Source organism: Triturus cristatus, chromosome 12 (genome assembly GCF_964204655.1).
Source record: "Triturus cristatus chromosome 12, aTriCri1.1, whole genome shotgun sequence".
Lineage (NCBI taxonomy): Eukaryota > Metazoa > Chordata > Amphibia > Caudata > Salamandridae > Triturus > Triturus cristatus.
The window spans coordinates 103,034,001-103,053,300 of NC_140595.1; the positions used below are offsets into that span (position 1 = coordinate 103,034,001).

The following is a 19,300-nucleotide window of genomic DNA, read 5'->3' on the forward strand; positions in this document are numbered from 1 at the left end:
TGTAGAATGCAGATCATATCCATCTTCTATGGCAGAGTCCAGGTATTCAAATCTTCTGGCATGAAGTGGATAAGGCGTTAACAGAAATATTGAGAAAAGATACAGAGGTAAGCCTCCCATTTGTTATTTTCTGGATTTTAGAAGATGGAGGGTCTAATCAAAGATAAGGGAAGCTACAATCTCAGTTACTTTTTATGCTAATAATTATAGCATGCAGGTAAATCTGTAATAAATGGATATCTAACACTTCACCTACTTGCACAGATTGGGTTGAATCGGCAAAACACATTGGCAGGATAGAATGTGTAAATGGTCCAAAATAGAGGATAAAAATGTGGAAACACCTTTTTTTTATTCCTCAACAAGTTTTGGTTAATTAAATGATGATAGTCTAAGGATTAAAGACAAACTTCAACATAAGAGGAGTTGGGCAGTGGCTCCCGCAAACCATCAAAAAGTTGTTTGAAGGAGACGAAACGAAGGATGTCAAAACCCTCAGATGTTTTAATTTCACCTGGTGGCTCTCAAACCGTACCTCCCGCCTACTGTTGTATATGATGACTAAAAACAACAACAAAAAATGAAAGCTTTGAGCATTTGCTGAATTTCTGGTTCATGGCTTTTTTTCATATATCTAGTTTGATGGGCCTACTGGAGAGAGGATAAAGCATCAAGCTGCAAGGTTTTGCCGTTTTCAGTCTTATGCCCTGGAGATGATCAAAACCAAACGACAGGAGGAGCCCCGATTTAACCTATTCATGCAGGTATGTCTTTCTGCTTATAATCCCTATCCTGCCCAACAGAATATCTGTTTAAATCAATGAAGTTTGTTCAGGGTTTGTAAGGTCTTTGTGTAAGATAAGAAGTGATTATATCCTGGAGGCCTTTTGTTTACTTTAGCATTTGAGGTCCAAAATAAATGTAAAGTTTTCTTTTTGATGCATACTTTTTCAGCATTAGATCCACGCAATTGTGATACTTTTAACATACCTGCCTATCTTCATTTTGGGTGCCACAATTCTGCCAATGAACTGAAAATGCTTCAGAACTGTCCCAGGAGGCTATTTCCAAAATCTTTTCTGCATGTTTTATGACACGAGTTCTTGAAGTGATATTTGCTCTTTTTAGAGCATTTTGTGGCTGCTGCTATTTGTCCAAGTTTCAGCTTCTGTAACTTTGTTCAAACTTCTACTAGGTTCATTTTCGATCCATTAAGCAGCACTTTGTTTCTGTAGCTGACGGTAGTGAGACATTTCAGTGTTCTTGTGTTTACAGTGCACTGCTTGCTACTGTAAATGATGAGCAGGAAAATCAATGAATGATACAAAACTGGAACAAAGTTCTGTGCTACAATTGCAGTTCTCCAGCGGTAATATATTTGAGAGAGTCACATGTAAGCCCTCCTCCTCTCTGGCAGTGTATGTACGACACACATACTTGGAGGTTGGAGGGTGTCTGTGGAACGTGTGGGACGATAGGTGGAGGTTTAAGCAAATACAGTCAATAGTGCATACATAATTAGATAATAATTGTACCCCTAGGGAATGTTGGAGCACAGTGGTCGAGAGTACACATGCGGGCTAACATTTTTTTAAAAGGAGAAGTGGGAGAGCCCTCGGTGGTAGAAATGTTGTTCCTCCTCACAGATTATGGAAATTTCCTTCAAAGAAATGCGAGGAAAATGTGTCATTTTATCCAAAGGTTTTGTTTCCTGGGCATTCCTGGGAGGAAGGAGTAATAAGATCCACTCAAGTCACACCACCCTGGTCTTCCCTTGGTGTCTAGCTTTCAGAAATGTCTGAGTTTAGTAGGTTTGCCTGGGTAGCTGCCAAACCCCGACCACTGTGCTGCCCACATCGCCAAAATGGGATGCATTTCTTGGCAAAAATCTTATATTTCCACATTGGTTTTTGGGGTCTTTCCTGTCACTGGAAATCGGCCCACTCACACGTGTGGTATTGATTTTATCAGGAAATAGTAGAGCTTTACTTATTATCACCTGAGTTAATCTCCAATTTTTGGCAGCTAAATGTAAGCCAGCGAACAAAAAAGAATACATTTTGCGTAATGCCGGTTTATTACATACCCATTTTTCATTCATTAGATTTTAGCATGTTAATTGAAGCATAGTTCATACACAATGAAAACTCTTTAGAAACTGCAGCTGACACACCAGACCGGGGAATTGCTTTTTTTTTAGGACAACCAACAAATACTGTATATTCTTGTGAACTGAAAGTTATATTATTTTTGTAACTCGGCCTTGGGGGTCAAAATTGAAGATGAAAGTTCACCCATTTCTGTTACTTCCCTTGATTTTTACATTTTTTTTAATTCAACAATAAGTTATTTTAGGAAAAGCTTGAGCAATCTGGGTAAATTACCTCTTGCTGAATTCCAAATTGTGTCTATTTTTTAGAAATGTAGTTTTATGTGTTCACACATGGGTTTAAACTGTTTCCATCAAGCACATCAATTAGGTAGAAACCACAAAAGGAAAATAGGAAAAATTGACTGCTTCTTAGTAAAATGCAAAAACTGTGTTTAAAATGATTTTTTTGAAACCTGAAAGCTGGAAAGATAGCGATCTTAGCAGAGCGAACCTTTTGATGCCATTTTTATAAGAAAACTGATACGCTACTTACACAGCAGTGTTCTCCCAGTGTTTCCCATTAAAAGAAACCCAATCTTTCTTTTGGTTATTTTCTAAGTTTAGCAACGGGGATTCTACACACCCTGGCTATCTGTTGAATTCCCAAAATATGGCAAAGAAAATTTGGCTTGGCTCCCTTTTGTAGAAAAAAGTTATGAATGCGTAAGCACGAAGTGCCCCAAACATCAATCAAAAAGATTCAGGACTGGAGCTACTGGTTGCCTCAGTAGCTAAAGAATGAAGCTTCTGGATGTGGTTAGTGATCTAGGGCAGTGCTCTTAACCTTTTGACTTTTGTGAGCCCCCACTTAACAGTTACTGGACCTGGGGAACCCCACTGAGGCAGTAGTGGAAGCCTTTAACCCTGGCATAAACAATTTTGAAGATTTGAACGTCAAAACAATACACAAAAATTCAGAAGCATTCATCGAACCAATACACAAATGCTATAATATTTTATTAAATGAATATAAAAAATAAAATAAATCATTTTAATAGCATAAGTGGACTTTTCTAAATTTAACTGAGATCACCCATCTTCCATACTATTTTCTTTTTGATGCATTTGCACTGCTCCTGTCAATCAAACTCTGGACAACTACTTAATTTTTAACCTCTAATTTCAAATTCCTTCACTTTTACTGAACATTTGAAAATGTTCAGTATCACATTTTGCATCTTTATTTATACACACTGTATTAATGTTAATAATTTTTAATTTTCTAAGCAGTCACGGGCTGCATGATTAGGCTTCACAGATCCCCACTCGTCTCTGGATCTCCGGTTAAGAACCATTAAACTAGGGTATCCGTGCAGTCTCTGTCCATGTTTTCTTGGGAGCTGGTATCACGGCAAAGACTCAAGTGTATTGATTTTTTTCAACCTTACATCTGCACAATCTTCTTAATCATTACATCTAATTCTTAATGTAAATGAACATACAGACAATATTACTTTCCTACAGCTTGGGAACATTAAAATAAACATGTTCATGCAAATTCTCCAAACTTCGGTATGTTTTCTGTTGCACAGTTTCCTTAGATGTCTAAGGGCATTGTTTTTAAATATCAGTACAGGATTAATGAAATAAAGAATTGTGGTTTGAACTACAAAGTGAATTGATATTTTAGGTAAAATATGTAAACGCCATAAAGAGGCAAAACTGGCCTCACCACTCCTTCCATGAGTGTCTTAAATTAAATAGCAAAATTCCAATACGTTCAACTTGTTCCCACCACCTCAACCGCACATGCTGATAGCATGAATCCAGAATGAGTTTAGTATTGTCGTCCCAAGAGCAATGTCAGTCTTGTCAACTGTTTAAAAAAAAATCTATCTATCTATCTATCTATCTATCTATCTATCTATCTATCTATCTATCTATCTATCTATCTATCTATCTATCTATCTATCTATCTATCTATCTATCTATCTATCTATCTATCTATCTATCTATCTATCTATCTATCTATCTATCTATCTATCTATCTATCTATCTATCTAACTATCTATCTATCTATCTATCTATCTATCTATCTATCTATCTATCTATCTATATATATATATATATTATCATGTTCATCAAACTAAGCATAACATACAAAAAAGCAACAAACGTCATACTACATGTAGTACCCAACACATTGTCATTTATAAGTCTAATATGGTCCTTCTTTCACACCCCGTTTTGTAGATAATGAGGTCGCAAGTGCACCATCATGAACATGGGTAATGCAATTGACAATTTCAAATATGACACAGATCTGTAGTATCAATACATGCTTGTTTCTCGTTTATTGCCCTACCCACCATTCACAGTATTGGATTGCAAATAAGCCATCGGTGGCCCCCATAAGTCTTTTGGCCTTGACTTCATTGGCTGCTCCTCAGCATACAGTTCCAGTTGTGTCTTATATTGTGCCTGTCAGGCATCCAAGACACTTTTGTAGGGCTAGATGTACTCTTCTGAAGCAATGCCACTCTACATTTTGCTGGTAATAAGCTTACTGACAAGATATTCCGATTTAGTGACCGGAAGTCTCTCGCAGTCCCAGTAGGCAGATCGCTGGCTTGCACTCCAGCCTTGCCCCAATCATATCAGATAGTGTGTCTCTGACTTGAACCCAGTATTGCCTCACGCGTGGATATGATAACGCAGATGTATAAACTCTGCCCCTTTGGCTCCGCAGCGTACACAGTTCGAGTTGCCCTTTAACACATACCTATATAAGTGCATCGGGGGACAATACATTTGGTACAAGAACTTCAACTGAATTACCCTCAAATTACAATTTCAGGTAAGTGTGCCTGTTTGCCCACAGCAAAACCTCCAATCCTCTTCCCCCTTGGGCTGTGGTAACACCGCATTCCATTTTGCCAACACTTTGCCACCTCCCTGTGTCCCATCCTCCTGTGCTGCAGCATATAGTTTAGTAATAAGGTGTTAGCGCGTCGCGCTGGTGAGCAGTACCTGTAGTGTCATGAGCATCGGAGGTTCACTGGGAAAGTGTGGATTGTGTACGTTTATGGCTGCTCAAAGTCGGTAATATAGGAAGACAAATAATGAGGTGTTTGCCCACAGAACTGTCTCATTAGGTAGTGTTAGTAAGTTACCATTTGTGTACAAATCGCCATAGTGTGTAGTCCTGCCTCCCGTAGCATCTGGAGCGATCCATCCTCCTGTGTCACCGTTATGTCTGTATGGTGTAGTAGGGGCACCACAGGAGCATCCAGCTAATTCTTCCCAGCTCGCCTAGCCAAAGTGTACCAAGCGATCAATGTAGTGTGTAACATGTTAATCTCATTTTGGGACATCCCATTTCACTTCTGTGGTAGGATGGCCCTGAGTGGGATCGGAGCAGCATCATGTTGCTCGCTACATGAGGTGTGAAATCATGCCACATTCCAGAAGTGTGCGAAATGTGCCTGCGTGCACTAATGATATAGCATAAAATCGGGGGCACAGAATCCTCCATCCACGTTTGGGAGGGTGAGGACCTCCCAGCTGATCCTCGGCTTCTTGCCCGCCCATACCAGTGTGATCAACAGGGAGTGCAACTGCTTAAAGAAGGAGTTGGACAGTACTATTGCAATGTTATTAAATAGGTTTAGAAACTGTGACAGTACCACCATTTTTATGACTGCTAGTCTAACCGTCAGGGAGAGCGGGAGGGTCGTCCAGGGCGCAACTGAATCTTCCAATCTGGACATTTCCTTGACGTAATTCTCACATTTCACAATGTTAGGGTCGCTGTGCACCCATACCCATGAATAATTGACAGGGCCTTTCTCCCACTCTAGCAGGAACCCAATGTCGCAGCGTAGGTGTTCGCGGGAGGACTATGGATTTCGTCCAGTTGATACACAGACCAGAGTAGTAATCCCATTTTATATACTCTCTATTTACCAGGGCCAGATATGCCAACGGTTTACTAATGTACAGCACCATATCTTCTGTATATAGTGAGATATTCAAGGGTCATAGATGAAATCTAAGGGAAGTAAGGGCATGTTTCTGCTGAGTAATGCAGGCAAGCAGCTCTATGGTAAGCACGAATAGCAGCAGCAACAGGGGGCAACACTGCGACGTCCTCATACCGACACTCAAAGCATGTGATGTGTGACCATCGACACACACCTGTGCTGCTGGGCACTCATATAAAAGGCATATCCATCTTAAGAACGCCTCTGGTATCCCTATGCTGCCTAATACCACAAACATCTATATCCACGCAATTGAATCAACGGCTTTGGCCGCATCTAATAGAACCTCCGCCTGCAAGGTGGGTTCCACTTGATGTAATAGTGCAAAGATAGTGCGTAGGTTGTGTGTAGTTGACCGAGCCGGTATAAAGCCAGATTGATCTGGCAGCACTAACTGTGATATCAGGGGCTGTAGGCACACTCCAATCACCTTGGCTAAAATGTTGGCATCTATATTAATGAGAGATAGTGGCCTATAAGATTTGTACCACTCCGGAGCCTTGTCTGGCTTATCAACGTCACTATCAATACTTCTCTCAGAGATGGCGGTAGTGTGTGACTAAGGTAGGCTTCCTCCTACATTGCATGTAGCTGCAGAGCTAGCACTTCGGCATGCTCCTTATTAGAACCCTCACGTAATCTCATCTATACCTGGGGCCTTCCCATTCGGAAGGGCATGTATGGCTTCTCTGACGTCTTCCACAGTCACTGGCTGAGCTAAGTATTTTCTCTGCCCTGGCGAATGCCATGCCAGTGTCACCCTCTCTAAATAATGGCCAAGCTCGATCAGTGATGCCGAGCTGCATGGCTCATATAGACTTGCATAAAATCTCTTGAACTCCTCCAGTATATCTGAGTTGGAGTTGAGTGCGGCCCCATCATCGTTCACCAAGTGGACAATGGGGTCTGGGCCTTTCTGTGCCTTTAGGTTTTGAGCAAGGCTTTGCCTAGGCCTCCCACCTTCAATGTACGTACTTGCGAAGTGACGCTTAGAAATGAATCGCGCCTCTTGTTCTGCAAGGTTCTCAATTTCGGTCACGTGTTCCCTAATAGAAGCCAATCTGGCCTCTTTTGGCTGGCATTCATATTCTCTCTCCAGGGAATTAAACTCATCTTTAGTGTTTTTTAGCTGTTTACGAATTGTTTTCAGTACCCCCACTTGAGTGCCTATACATGTCCTATGTATTGTTACTTTAAAGGCCTCCCACAGAGAGCCCCAGCTTGATACTGAGCCGATATTTAATGCAAAGTACTCTACAATCGCTTTCCACACCTCCTCTATGAATCACGCATCTAGGAGTGCTGCTGCGAGAAAAGGCCAAGTGAGCGGTGTGGGAGTTACATGCGCCAGCTTCAGTCGCATTAGGACTGACAAATGGTCTGATAAAGTCTTAGGTAAGTAGCATGGATCTTCTACCCACTGCAGACCTCAGTAGATATAAGCCAATAGTCCAATCTGGACCATGTGCAGTGTACAGAGGACACAAATGTGCCCTCCTTCTGTGTAGGGTGTCGTAGTCGCCAGGCATTGACCAGCCCATATTCTTCCACCCCACTACGGATCACCATAGCTGCCTGCTTCCCATGCCAGCCGGTGTTTGATGAGCGATCTTCTGCAGGGTTAGGTATGTATTGAGGTATGTATTGAGATCCCCCGCCCAGAGGATATGGGCCGGCATAGTGGAAAATATCAGTCTCCAGGTGTTAACTAGTCTCCAGAGATGTTACCTTGTGTGACAGCAGTGACAGCTATCATCCTATGTGCAATTAATAGCCGGCCCTGGTCGTCCGCATAGTGAGCGTGGAGGGTACCATGCGCTTGACCAAAAGTAGGACCCCCCCCTTGAGTATGTAGAATAAAAGGAGGTTAGCTGGCATGATATCCAACGGGCACCTATAGTGCTGTCTGATCGCCTGTCCAAATGTGTTTTCTGCAATAAAGCCACATGTATGCCTATCTAGAAACCGGAGCACTAGCCTAAACTTATGGGGATTATTAAGACACATACCTTCCATATAATGAAATTTATGCTATCTCCTGCTCACCGCCATTTAGTCATTTCACTGAAATGGGAATGGTGCATGGGCTTCTATACTGCACTCCCTGCGTATCACGGAGAACAATGTATATTTTGTGTGGGTATACAAGATTCGAACAACCTAACATTCTTCCCCTCCCACTTCAGCAACCCAGCTGGCAAAAGACATCCCCCAAAAAACAATGAACATATACAGTTTCAGCATTATCATTACACTCAATAACAAATAAATTGTAGCACCATGTGTTTGACTCATCTGGGGTGCTCCCTCACTGGTATTCTCCAGGTTCCCAGTCTCCCTTCAGGTGTATGGAGGTGACCGAGTTCACAGGATCATAGATATGCATCTTAAATCAGCTTGAATATGTCGACAGCTTTAACGTTGTCACAACCTCATGCCGGTAATGGCTGCCACTGCGGCTTCAGGCAGTCGCTGAGTGTCTATAAGTAGCTCCTGGTAAGGCCTAATGCTTAGTGTAGAACGTCAAATGTCTTCGTCATCTGCATTTGTTGTGCTCTGGGCATGTTTACCAGGTGAGAGTGTCTTCAGGTATTCCTTGGCCGCTTTAGGCATCGTGAAGATTTTCTGCTCACCTTGGTGTTCCACATGTAGGCATGCTGGGTCCAACATGGAATTGGAAATGTCTGCTTCTTGTAGCTGGTGCTTGATTGGTAGAACCTCCCTCCTAGCCAAAGAGAAATCAGGATAGAAAGTGAATTTGTTTCTTTGGTATTGGACTTGGCCCGTTTCTCGGGCCAGCCAGAGGGCAGCATCCCTATCACAAGAATTCAAAAGCTTCACTATGATGGAATGCAGGGGAGTCCCAGGCAAAAGGCTGCGTCAAGAATGCACGGTGTGCTCGTTCTATCACCAGCAGTTGGGATAAGTTCTTGGCACCAAATATTGTCACCAGCATGCCCTCAATATAAGTTTCCATTTTGACAGCATTTATAGATTCTGGGACCCCAATTATGTGTAAATTATTGCAGCAAGAGTGCGCTTCCAAGTTCTCGTTTTTTGCTTGAATAACTGCCAAGACGTGCTTCATGTTCAGGTTTTTCGAGCTCTTAGTTTGAATCTTGTCTTCGACCTTAGATATCCTCTTTTCTGTTTCTGCGCTGCGTGACAACTGCCAGGAGTGTTGCTTCTAGGGTGTTCCCTTCTGCCATCCCGGTGGGCTGCCCCCCCCTCCAAACCAGTATCCGAGGGTTGTTTCGCAGAGCCTCTTGTCTTGCCTGCTGCTGGTCCGCCTTTCCCATTGTGAGCACTCACGATCGTTAGCTTCCTAACATAGGCAGCTGACCGTGCAGCGGACCCTAACAGAAGGCAATCCTATGTGACTGTGGCAGCGCTGCACACACCACGCCCCGGAGTCGTGGTGCCTGTGGTGTCAGATGGTGATCGCATATGACGCCAATATCGCCCAGGTGGGAATGCAAGATGTGGGAAAACTCACTGCACTGTTCCGGAATTGCACTAGTCCTTAGTCACACTATTGATGCATTTCAACTCTCTTGTCCCCATATTTAGACACAGTCAGATAGTTTAGCTGGAAACTGCAGGCCTCTGACGCTCCTGTCTCAAGCACCAATGTTTGCTGTAGCACAGCACATCACCGTGGGTGTCCTCGTTTACCACATTATTTTCCCCTTTGGAACGGGGTTTAGCCATGTATTATGTAGAATAGGGGTTTTCTGCAGCGTGTGTCGAGGCCTTCTCCAGTCATCACATACCACTCAGCATGGGTTCACCATGCCGAACCACTCAGCATGTATTTCCCACATCTACAGACGCCGACCACGCTGTGCTGTTTTCAGCTGTTTGGGGCCTGCCGTGGTTTGAATGCATGGCTCCCCATGTCCACAATGGATGCCTGTCCTTCCGGCAGTGTCCACGGTCACACCACCGCCCGTATGTCAACGCGGCCAGTTAGGATCCTTTGAGGCATCCGCTTCTGCTAGGCCGAGCCCTGGCCTCAATTTGCATGTGCGGACTGTGAGGCTGCCTAGTATCCTACTGCTGAGGCACGCCAGGGGGGAGGCACCACCGGTTCAATCCTGCTTACCTCCGCTGTAGTTCTTGGTGTCCGCTCCACTTCACAAGGCTACCGGCAGGCTCCACACAATGTCTCTGGCCTCAGTCTCCTGTTGTGACGAGGTCATCAAGGAGCCACGGCGGACCAGGCGCTGATCCTAAACTCCCAGCACGGCCGTGCCGATCTCTCCTCCGCCTCTCAGTTTCATGCCGCACTGCCCCAATAAATTATTTTCTATAGACCTCACCAGGTGATTCAGGCCAGCGAGGGGGCACAGCAGGTCCGGGCCCGATTACCTCCACTGTAGTTCTTGGTGTCCTCTCCACTTCACGAAGCTATCAGCAGGCTTCACACCGTGTCTCTGGCTTCAGCCTCCTGTTACGACGAGGTGTTCCAGGAGCCCCCACGGCACAGGTGCTGATCCTGAACTCCCGGCCCAGCCGTGCCTATCTCTACTCCGCCTCTCAGTTTCGTGCTGCAATGCCCCACAAGATTATTTTCCGTAGACCTCACCAGGTGATTCAGGCCAGTGAGGGTATATATATTCTTTACAATTAAGGGGAGGATGGCCGAATTTATGGTGGATTTCCCGAACCCATTGGGAAGAGCTGCACTAAGGTGTGGCCATCTTGCCATGGACTTTCCGGTGCCCCCTCCCACCTCATTCCCCCCCAGTCTTGTCAACTTCTTGAGGTGTTTTTTTCTTTCTCCTCTGTAATTCTAGTGGTTATTTATTTATTCAGGCATCTCAGATCGGGGCAAATGTTCCCGATTGCCATAATGGAAGGCTGGCAGCTCTAGTTCTCTGATCATATCATGTTGACCAAGCACATTTATTTTCATCTGCCTATGGAAGTCAACATGGTCTCATTGTGAGTTCTAGTCCTGGACTGTGGTCTCTACTCTCTCTTTTTTCACTCAAATGTTGTGACTCTGGCTTTTCATTTCCCTAATTTCTTAGGTTGATCGTGTTTCTCAAGTAATCAATTTTAAGCCTGGGCAAAGCACTACGCTACGCTCGCATAGTTTGCGAAGTTTGCGCTACTTCGCACTACGCGAACTGCACGTAGCACAGTGCGAACACGCGTAGCGTAGTGTTGCGTAGTGCTGCGGTCATTTTTTGCTTGCTCGCGGTCCTCAACGTCAAGTTGGCGACCGCGAGCAAGCAAAATGACATCCCGGCGAGACTTTTTCCTTGTTCGCGATCAGCTACTGCAAGTTGGCGATCGCGAGCATGGAAAATAAACCTCCCGGCGAGATTCCCAACGCGAGGAGGTCAGGTTTCTCATTGCTAGTGGTCGCGTATGCTCGCGACCGCTCGCGATGAGAAACTACCAGTTCGCGTTGAGAAAGCTGAAGCTCGAGTAAAAATCTACTCGAGCAGCAGAAAACTGCAGCTCGCACTGTGCAAGATGCCATTTTCAATGATTGCACAGTGCCGGTTGCTTGTCCGCACTGTGCAATCATTGAAAACGACATCTGGCACAGTGCGAACAAGGTACTACGCAGTTCGCGAAGTGCTACGCGTAGCTCGCGTAGTGCGAACTTCACTTTGCGTAGCTTCGCAAAGTGCTACTTCGCGAACTACGCCCAGGCCTAATCAATTTGCCTCTGCCTGCATTGCCTCCAAGTTGTCCTGTTTGAGTGCACCCACAGCAACTGTTCAATGCTGCAAAGATGCAGGTTCCCGATCTCAATCTGTCAGATTATACTCTTTCCAGCATGTGGAATTTGCTGCACATTTGAGTTTGCTTTTGGTGGCAGGTACCAGCGGTGACATTTTTAAAGAAACGTTTTCATCATAACATATTCCTTGAACTCAGCTATGCTCTTGGGAGGGACTTTTTGTCATGGAGCTCCAATCAACTGAAACTGTTTTCTTCACCTTTCAGTTCCTACTTCTTCAGCTGTCAAAGTTGCTGAGCTTCAGTCTTTGGTAGTAACCCTAATTTAAATGATTTCTCAAGGAGTAACAATGCCTAAAACAAACCGTTGCTAAATGATAACAAGAACTTTGCATCCATTAGTCCTTTTTGCAAGTCTTAGTTTCCTTATCTTGCCCATCACTTGAAGAGAGAAATGTCCTTTGGGGTCTTGAGGGTAATACTTTGTATGATGTGTAGTATAACTGATCTAAGCGTGTATTGTAGTCATTTTATATGTATTGTCTCAATAAGTGTTGTTTCTTTACTACAGGCGGCAGAAAGCAGCCCTGACTGTGAACGACTTCAGCTCAAAGACTTAATTGGCTCAGAGATGAAGCACCTAACAAGCTATCCCCGTCTGCTGGATAACATAATCAAGCACACTGAGGGTATGGTTACCAAAGTATTTACTCTGGATATCTAAGTACCAATCACAGAATTCCTTTCGGAATGCGTCCTATTTTAATAGCTGTAGATTGGATAAGTGATACAGAATCACTATTACTGTTGCTATGCAAAAGGTATGTTTATTGCCCTCCCTTTGTACAGGAGAAAAGGAGAGTAAAGCCTTACAGCCCGCTGCTGAGGGCTATACCAGTTGTTAAAGGCTCTTATTCCAAGATATAGCCTGTATCAGTGGGAGAGGGCCTTTACCAACTGGTATAGCTTGAGGCAGAAGGGCTTTAAGGCTATTAGAACATTCTACCCACTATGGATAGATCGTTCTAAATTAGAAAGAGAGAAACATAAAGACAAACATCGCGATGTTGTAGCAGAAGGCTTATACCAGCCATAATAAGCCCAGAGCTGCTTTATTGTTGTCAATCGAGCTCCCAACATTTCAGTATTGAATAATCATTACAGCCTCCACAACACTTTTTTTGTTATTTCCTTGACGTAATGTTCATGCATCCCTAACCATTGCTTGAAAGTGTGACTCGCAATAATGATTTTTGTCACGTGGATGTTAATAATGGAATAATCTATGAACTCACTTGCGTTTAAGGTTTTATTCAGACCATCTCCTTTCAATTTGGGTTGCAAATCTATGCCTCCTTTGAATGGCACCCTGTACTCCACTTCTGTCAGATTATTTGTCCGCTAATTGAATGGGAGAGCTGGATCCTAGGTTTTGCCCGGGTCTGTATTTTTGGAACATATTGGTGTGCTCTGGTCACCCCAGCTAGTAGTAACATATTGCGGGATCAGGAAGAGCACAGAGGCTTACAGTAAATCAAATGGTATTCTTTTTTTTAGCAGATTGTGACATAGCTTGATATGTTGCGTGGTCTTATAGTAATGATTACAACAAGTTTATGTTTGTGTCTTATAATCCCACTCATTTCTTTCTGTTTTTTTAAACTAGTATATGATCCACTTACCAAAGACAACTTGCCTATTTCTAAAAAATGGAACTGGTATATTTCCTGAGTCTAATATCTGTAGTAACTCTCCCTCACATCGTTCAATGTTTCTTCTGTACTGTGGATCATTTTAAAGCCCAACAAATTGGCATCTAATCAGCTTGTTGGGTCAACATGATATTGTAGTTCATGAAGGACTACAGTTGTCAATGTTTTGATTGCTTCTGGAAGATCGGAAACTGGTCTCCGTTTTCTTTTGTATTGAATTGGCAATTGAGGTCCTTTTGACGAGTGCTGTGACCTCCTCTTGCATCAAGCTGATCTAACCTGACTTTCCTATTGGACCAGATTTATTAGAAGAGGAGATGCTCTGGGTGAATTTCTCTTCTAAGATCTTTGAAACTGAGCTAGCTCTGGCTATGATGCGATCTTCTGAGATGTTTGTTAAACTGACAATTGTATGAGAATATTTCCCTTTGCATTTTGGTTGTTGTAAACTGGTTCAAATACTTCCGCAATTTTGATACTGTCTTCAATCTTTTACAAAACTCAAACTGCTATTGTAGTGATTAGCAAAGGGTTAAGGCAGAGAGTAGATCAACAGTTGCCCTCAGGTTACAGTGGCTTTCCCTCCAAAATAGATTGAGTATTGCAAGAAACTAAGCTTTCTGTGCATCGGTGAGGCCCCTGTAGAAAATGAGGAGGGCTGACCAAGTCAGGCCCTCTATAGTGTATGAAAAGGGGAAGGGTACAACAAGAAACTAGATCTTCTGCACATTGGTAAGATTGCTTTGCCTGCAAATACACATATTTAGTTTATTCAGTCATGAACTTGTGCTCATAAAGGGTAAGGACCCTTCCAATCTTTCCCTAATTCATACAGTGAAGAATTCTGTGGATAAACCTTAGGCAGGCACTACAGTCTTTCTTAATGATAGGTGAGAACATATTCTGGATTCTTCATTCAACCCCTTTTTCTGGAAAGCAGTTAATTGCCTACCTCATTTACAGGTTCGACAAAAGCCCTTGTTTCAGCTGCAGCTAGAATCCTTGACGCTGCTGAGACTTTGACCTGCCTATGGGATTCGAATTTCTGCTATTTCTGTACCTATTGGTGGGGCTGCTTTCCCAGTATTATTTCCACAAACAAATCAAACATTGGTTTAATACTTAATCGGTCAACATAACCACAGATGCAGCCATTCTCTCTTCCACGGCCACCTTCCCTTTACCAGGCCTCCAGGATAATGCTGTCATAAGTGCTGCCTACATTGAAGAAGTCCAAAATGGATGTATTGTTTTGTAAACTTTATTACACAAAAACAAACATGACATAACCACTGCCTGAAACACAGGTGGATTTTTGAGCATTTTCAGTAAGAGATGTATCACCACTGGAATCCAAATTCGGATTACACTTTAAAACATATTGTACAAACAGCAGTGATTAATATTGAAATGTCTATCCAAACATAAAACCTCTAAACAAGAAAATGCAATAATTTATTTAACACTTTTATATCAGATCACTATTCACGTTAAACGATGACCCTGTAACACGTACCTCAGCACATCTTCAACATTCACCATTGTCACATGATCAGGCCCAGATACTGAATTCAGTACATTTATATGGATCTTAGGCCATGTGCTCATTTTCTTCTACAGGACCCCAATGGTTGTGGCTACACCTTCTTGTAATTCTTAGAGTATTAATAATATTTAGATCCCATTTAAACTCTTTCTATTATTTACTTTTTCAGGGTTTAGTTTCGAAAATAGAGTCTTTTGGTGAACTGAAGTCACAGTGTGCTCTGCTAGATCGCTTTTAAAATCCTTCCTTGCCCATTGCATGCGTAACAAGATTGGACCCTCTTAGTCTAACCTCCCTACCCCTTACTGATTTAAATCTTTTGAATTTGTAAATAATTGCAGTGAAACTTATCAATGTTCGGTCCAATAAATTACTTATCATTCTCAAATGAAGCAAACACTTCAGCTGCATCAGTTTCAATTCATTTTGTGCTCCTCATTTGACCTAATTTGTAGTTACTATTTCCCTGAAACTGTTCAATTACTCCATCATGGAAAAGATCGCCATCCCATGGCTCCACTGACATTAAATTGAACTTTGCCTAGTTCTTCTTTGACCAAGACCTACATACCAGGGCATGCAGCTCAGCAACAGTGATCTCCAAGTGTCTCAATGTGTTGTTTTGCAATCACTGTCTCACTATTGCTCGTATTTCATGTCCACATAACATTTTCCATGCTCCTTTATATCTCCATTGGTTACCTCTGTAACATTGCCCACTCCTTTACTTCACCATTGGCTGCCTCTGTTACATTCCCTGATCCAATGCATCACCATTGTCTACTTCTATAACCATTTTCTTTTGAAGTTTTCTCTGCCCACTTGCATTCAAATCCTCTCTGGAACACTATTTTCTCCTCCTAAGTCTAATGGAGCTGCACAATTTCCAGGGGAATCTATTGACTCCGCACCCACTACTCTAGTTGGAGCCTCACCATCTCATGCATGCCTTTTCGTTGGATACTTCTAACCACAGATTCCTCACCTTGTGAATACCCCCCCTGGCTCCAACTGATTCAGAAATATTTTACAGCATAGCCCCCGACACTAGCAAGTGGCTCCATTTGGCTCCACGTCAACCTCATTCTGCCCCAGAAGTGACAGCCGAAGCTGTGTCAAAGCATCACTCTTTTGCACCTGATGTCAACTCCTTTCTTTCCACACCTTCACACACGGGTCCTGGAGCTAGCTCCCAACTTTTTTCTCATCAGTTTACAACTTTTCTCTAAAATTGTTCCTTTCCACTGTGCAAGAGATAATGATGCATGCTAAAACTACAAAGTTTATACCTTGTAGGGACCCCGTGAGGTGTGTCTCCGGTGTTTGGATTTGGGTCACAACTTCAATTCATGTGAGGAATGTGCCCTTATGAATCCAAACTATTTATATTCTTCTCAAACAAGAGTAACATAAATGTCTATGTGGACCTGGGGAAACTTCGTTAGGTTCTTACCCAGCCATCTCAATCGAAGAAACAGCCTCCTTTGCTGTGATCCTCAGATGCACAGCAGAAGTCCGAGACTTTGGGATACCAGATTTTGAAGTCAATATCAATGTCCTCACAGAACTTCTACCACCTGGACAGGCTTTGTCCATGAACTTGTTATTATTTAGTGACAACCAATCTAATGGGTACCTGGGCTAAGCCTTTCCCTTACCCACCTGCGAAAAGGCAGATAGCCACTCCATAGAACTGCTTCAGGTTATCCTGCTTTCCTGACACAACTCCTCACACATGAGAGCCTGATAGTTCAGGCATCTATCAGCAGAGTTAACTCCTACTTATTTCTTACGGTCCCTATAGACAGAGAGTCAAAATGAGTGGTAGCATTCTGAAAACAAGTTCTTCTAAATCATCTTAGCTCTGCCATTAGCCAATGCAAGCTGTTTAGGTATTCCCATGTAGTATAGAACATGATCACTAAGATCTTGTCAACAGTCCTAGGGGTATTTCTTGCCGGTGTAAACTATTTAAGATTTAGAAGAGGCCCTGGCACACATACAAGGAGTGTTCTAAGTTAATCACTTATAGCAGAGAGACAAGCATAATGTATCTGCTCCAGCCAACACGTGTTTCATCGATCGGGACAAGAGACCCGCGACTTCCTCAGGGTTGGAGAACATATATAAAACAGAATATCAGCCCACACATATGGGCACAATTGATGCATACTGTAAATGTGATTGTATAAGTGGTCCCAACTGTGTATATTTATATCATTTATATGCAGAGAAACCATCAAAAGCACAAATAAGTGAGCCGATCATTTCACCGTACAAGTGCCTATTTGTGCTTTCAAACATATTATAGTGTCTGATATATAATTCCACGATATTCGAAATTATCTAACGTGGTGATCAAGACAGTATTCACTCCAGGAAGCAATTGAAAACGTGGTGAAAGGGTTTATAACTGCTACAGCATAGGGAATAGGGAAATATACAGAGATATAAGGGACATGAGTGCATACCAGTTATGTTAATGGTGTGAGTTCGTAGGTTATGAGTACTGGGAATAGGCCCAGGCCTACCTTAATGTGCACTGGATATCGTTTTGAGCCTAAAATAATGTAGAGTGTTATCGTCATGTACACATATCTTGTATTTTTTCTATGTATGAAGATGCGGAGCCACAATATGAACATACACTATCTGGGAGACATACCTTCTGGCTGGTTATAATTCCGTCCCAGCCTTAGTACGGCCGGGAAAATTTCAAAGGTGATTGGTTGCTTCTGTCCTACATATATCTGTAAATTGAAAATTGAGGATAATCTGAATTATTAGGGTCAGATATCACTTTACAGAAGCCCGCACCATTGTGAGAGTGCACATGTGAATAAGTGCGAGGCGTGGATTATAACGGCAGTGACGTGCTTCAACATGGCAATCAGAGCAATGTGAGTGTACTGAACCAAGTTATCACGCTATGGCAGTATTAGATAACCCTGGGCGTAGTTCGCGAAGTAGCACTACGCGAAGCTACGCAAAGTTTGCTTCGCACTACGCGAACTACGCGTAGCACTTCGCGAACTGCGTAGCACCCTGTTCGCACTGTGCAAGATGTCGTTTTCAATGATTGCACAGTGCGGACAAGCAACCGGCACTGTGCAATCATTGAAAACGGCATCTTGCACAGTGCGAGCTGTAGTTTTCTGCTGCTCGTGTAGATTTTTACTCGAGCGGCATCTTTCTCAACGCGGACTGGTAGTTTCTCATCGCGAGCGGTCGCGAGCACACGCGACCACTCGCAATGAGAAACCTGCCCTCCTCGCGTTGAGAATCTCGCCAGGAGGTTTATTTTCCACGCTCGCGATCGCCAACTTGATGTTGCTGATCGCGATGAGGAAAAAGTCTCGCCGGGATGTCATTTTGCTTGCTCGCGGTCGCCAAATTGACGTTGAGGACCGCGAGCAAGCAAAAAATGACCGCTGCACTACGCAACACTACGCTATGCGTGTTTGCACTGTGCTACGTGCAATTCGCGTAGTGCGAAGTAGCGCAAACTTCGCAAACTACGCGAGCGCAGCGTAGTGCTTTGCCCAGGCTTAGTATTAGAGAGCATCAATTATTGTGCCAGAGTCTTTAAAATGGCAGAGTAAGCTTGATAAGTATCATCAAGTAAATCATGTCAGACAACTTGAATCATCGTGGTACTGGGTGAGCGGAATTATCATGCGGGCAATGATAAGAGTACTTGGCCAAGCAATAAGTGGCTCAGATGCGTTACACAAGTGTGATTTAGTTATATAGACCTCGGTGAATATGCTCCCATTTGAGATTCCATGCATTTGAAAATTAGCAAATTATTCAGTAGCGAGTCCATGTGGGCGCGCCATCGTGTGTGATATAAAATCGAGCGGGCTGCGGCTGAATATTTCAAAGTGAGATTGATAAGTATCATCAAGTATATCATGTCAGACAATTCGAATTAACGCGGTAGTGGGTGAGCCGGCGGAATTGTCATGCGGGGCAATGATAGGAGTATTGAGCCAACCATTAGGTGGCTACAATGTTCAACATAAGTATGTATGGTGAAAAAAGATAGGTGAATAAGCTATCGTTCGCGATTCCATGCCTCTGAGATTATCAAATTATTTAGTAGCAAGTCCATGTAGGCACGCCATCGTATGTGATAAGAGCAAGCGAGCTGCAGTTATCGATATGGTGAGCGAACAGAAGCAGGCAAGAGTACTGACGGACGTAT

At 43.2% G+C, this 19,300-nt stretch overlaps 1 protein-coding gene across 1 annotated transcript in view; it reads left to right on the plus strand.

Moving 5' to 3' along the window:
• LOC146772749 (rho guanine nucleotide exchange factor 11-like) overlaps positions 1-19,300 on the plus strand; it is a 276,718-nt gene that overhangs the window by 80,034 nt on the left and 177,384 nt on the right. The window contains 2 exon segments of the mRNA XM_085637027.1: positions 639-764; positions 12,407-12,524. Coding sequence (XP_085493153.1) covers positions 639-764; positions 12,407-12,524 — 244 coding nt within the window.